Genomic DNA, 3,137 nt, shown 5'->3' with positions numbered 1-3,137 from the left:
ACACACTCACACACATTCACACACTTCTACCCAGCAGGCCTCAACACCAGCTGACAAGCATCCAGCTTCTCTTCTGTCTGTTAATCTGCGATCAGTCCCTATTCATCTGAGCTCTGCTGAATGGATCTTTGTTGGTCGGACGAGCCAAAGAAGAAACATTTCCTGCTGCCAAAGCTAACTCGAGTGGGAGCTGATGGTGACAAAGACTTTCATGTCCACTTGTCTCCCACTGTCTGTGTGTGTCTGTCCATGATCATCATCAGAACATCGGGGAAACAAGCCTAACCCATACACCAGTACTGCTTGTTTCTTTCTTTCATTCTGACTGGTTGACTCCATCACGTCAAGCTCACCTTGATTGGTCGCTCCAGCTCTGGCTTCTTATAACGGAGCCACATCATTCCGACGATTGCCATGGCGATGCAGAGCCAGTTGAAGAAGCTGAAGAAGTTTATGACGGAGAAGATGTCGTTGGAGAAGGCGTAGAGCAGCGTCATCAAGCACTGGACAGAAAAAAGCAATTAGGAGAGCAATGCAAATCTTCTTTCTGGTAAAGCTGTGTGCTTTACACATACACACTAACTCTGTTGCTGAGGATGCCCTGCAACAAAAACAAAATGCTTTCCTTCCTAAGCCCCGCCCCTTTTTGCTCTGCGCTCCAATAACAGAAGTCTGTCAGAACCTCGCTTAGATAGATAGATGTGCTAGGTTGATCTATGTTGAAAATAAAAATGTTGAAGATAGTTAAAAGATAAAAGCAACATACAATCACATCCAAGTTATCTAATGTTAGCAAAAGCAGAATTATCCCAATACTCCCATCACCACTGCAGTGGTCCCCTCCTGATTTAAAGGACTAAAAAAAGTTATATACTATTATATTGTAAGATATCGGTGTTTCAGTGTACAGTAAATTAGAGTACATACAGTGAATATCAATGAGGGCAGCGGGGTCAGCAGGGTGGGGTGGATCATTGACAGCAAACTGGGCAGGTGACCCTCCCGGGAACCCACGAAGAATAACCTGATGGGAAAGGAAAGACATGGACACTGGGTATGAACAGATACATTCTTGATGTTTGTGCAGGTGTTTTTGAGCTCTGACTGTTTCCCCAAACCTGGTTACTCCACACAAATGACTAAATGTGTGTGTGTTACCTGGATGATGTGAACAGAGAGCCGTTGACTGATCCAAAGCAGGACAGACCTACAAACACCGGGATGATCCATGCCATCGGACCTAGGTGTTGGTTACCAAAATCCTGGAGGACACACACACACACACACACACACACAGTACAGATGTGTAAATAAGTCTAGTAGTAGTAGATGCAGTCACACCAGAAAGTCTTAAAGAGAGAAAGCATTGAAATATTGTTCAGACGCTTTTCAATCGGTCAGTGGCATAAATTTGCTGAAGTTAAATTTGATGACCATACATTGGTGCAGCTTTACTTTATCTGAAATATACTGACCACAGTAAAATGTTGACATTGGAAATGCTGGCTCTAACTCTGCTAATAACTCTACATGTTGTATAAGTAGAGCATATCCAGAGGGAAGCCAAAGAGCTATGATTTAGGCAACTGATCAATGATTTACAAGGAAAACATTTATGATCTCTGGGTCTGTGTGTTCAGCTTAAAAGGTCACTAAATAGTAAAATGTATCTGCTGTGTTCGGCGCTGTTTATACGAAGAAAGAAGCTCAAAGTGTGTGCACTCACCACAGCCACGGCCTGTGAGCCGAGCATCTGCTCAGGGGTGAGGGTGGTGAAATATGCCAGGTTGGTCAGAACGTACACCGCTGTCACAATGGGCAGAGAGATGATGATGGCACGAGGAAGGTTCCTGGGGAAAATACACAAACACTCTTAGTTACAACCAGTGACCAGTCTGTATTTGATCATAAAAGCATACAAGTCACTTATTAACACTCACTTGTAAGGCTCAATCATCTCCTCAGTGACAAAATTCAAGTAGTTCCTGTAAGCAACAATCAAAGACATTGTCCAGTTAGGTAGCAAACCTGCAACTTTTACACACAAAAAAAATCAACTTTATTTAGAAAAGACAAGAAATAGAGACTCAGAGAGACTTTATTGATCCCCAGGGGAATAAACTCACAATCTAGTTACAATCTAGAAGGTAGGCTGGGTGAACATTCAAGAGTCTTCTATTTAATTGACTAATGATCCATTGTTTCTATATGTTCGTTTCCATCCTTCGACCATATTGGGGCACTAACAAATTAATCATGAATGATGAATTTGTCTGATCCTAAATTGGAAACTGGATCATCAATGGGCAGTGCAGTGGAACATGATCACACAGGCAGGTGGATGTGTTAACTCACCAGCCACCGTAGGCAAAAAGGCCGCTGTAGAGGGCCAAGCCGAGGCTGCCAAACTCATATTTTGACCCTTTGAAGGAATTTTCTGGAAGAAGACCATCTGTGCCACCTGGAGAAACAGGGAGAAAGAACTGGGTTAAGACAAAAAAAAAGGCCAAATCCGTCTGTCTGCATTATTGCTCTGCAGGCAAGTAACCAGACAGTCTGGAGAACCTGAAATGTGGAACTATAAACAAAACAATGATCTGTATTTACCCAACACACCAAAAAGCCTTTAAGGGGGGTGGGGGCTTAAATGTGTCTCAGTATGCGGATCAGTGAAGGCCTGCAGAATGAAATGGAGTTAAGACCGGCTGAGAGGTCAATAACTGAGACTGTGGCATGACTCTGTGGATCGACCTGAGGCATGGTCGGATCACACCACAGACAAACAGAAGGGGCCCCAGGAAGAGACAGACAGAGAAAAGTTGGTGGTTTATTGCCTTGCTCACGGGCAGGGCAACAGTAGTTGAGGGACTATTTTACTTCTATTATTTTAGCCGTTTATTACCCTTTCCTTTGGCAGTACGCTTTAGTGACAGTAGAGAGTGACAGGAAAGGAGGGGAGAGAGAGGAGGGACGGCACTGGGTGCACTGCAGGACGGACTCAGCCTTGATATGTGGTCCATCCCGATTTATGACATTTTGATCAGAACCCCTCTTTGCGACCTCCGGGTTGCTAATGGTTTGAGGGGCTCTGTGCCACATTCCTCACGGAGCTGCTCCTCACAACACACACACACACA

General features: G+C 44.2%; 1 protein-coding gene across 1 annotated transcript in view; it reads right to left on the bottom strand.

The window, feature by feature from the left end:
• LOC118330312 (large neutral amino acids transporter small subunit 1-like) overlaps nucleotides 1-3,137 on the bottom strand; it is a 16,230-nt gene that overhangs the window by 2,534 nt on the left and 10,559 nt on the right. The window contains exons 3-8 of the mRNA XM_035664801.1: nucleotides 2,356-2,461; nucleotides 1,941-1,985; nucleotides 1,727-1,850; nucleotides 1,159-1,262; nucleotides 928-1,024; nucleotides 354-503 (exon numbers count right to left, since the gene is read on the bottom strand). Of these exons, the coding sequence (XP_035520694.1) occupies nucleotides 354-503; nucleotides 928-1,024; nucleotides 1,159-1,262; nucleotides 1,727-1,850; nucleotides 1,941-1,985; nucleotides 2,356-2,461 (626 nt within the window). The remainder of the gene's footprint in view (nucleotides 1-353; nucleotides 504-927; nucleotides 1,025-1,158; nucleotides 1,263-1,726; nucleotides 1,851-1,940; nucleotides 1,986-2,355; nucleotides 2,462-3,137) is intronic.

Source organism: Morone saxatilis, unplaced genomic scaffold, assembly GCF_004916995.1.
Source record: "Morone saxatilis isolate NCDOM2014 unplaced genomic scaffold, NCSU_SB_2.0 Contig2, whole genome shotgun sequence".
Classification (NCBI taxonomy): Eukaryota; Metazoa; Chordata; class Actinopteri; family Moronidae; genus Morone; species Morone saxatilis.
The sequence above is the reverse complement of the archived record's forward strand: the minus strand, read 5'-3'. Positions and strand labels throughout refer to the sequence as shown.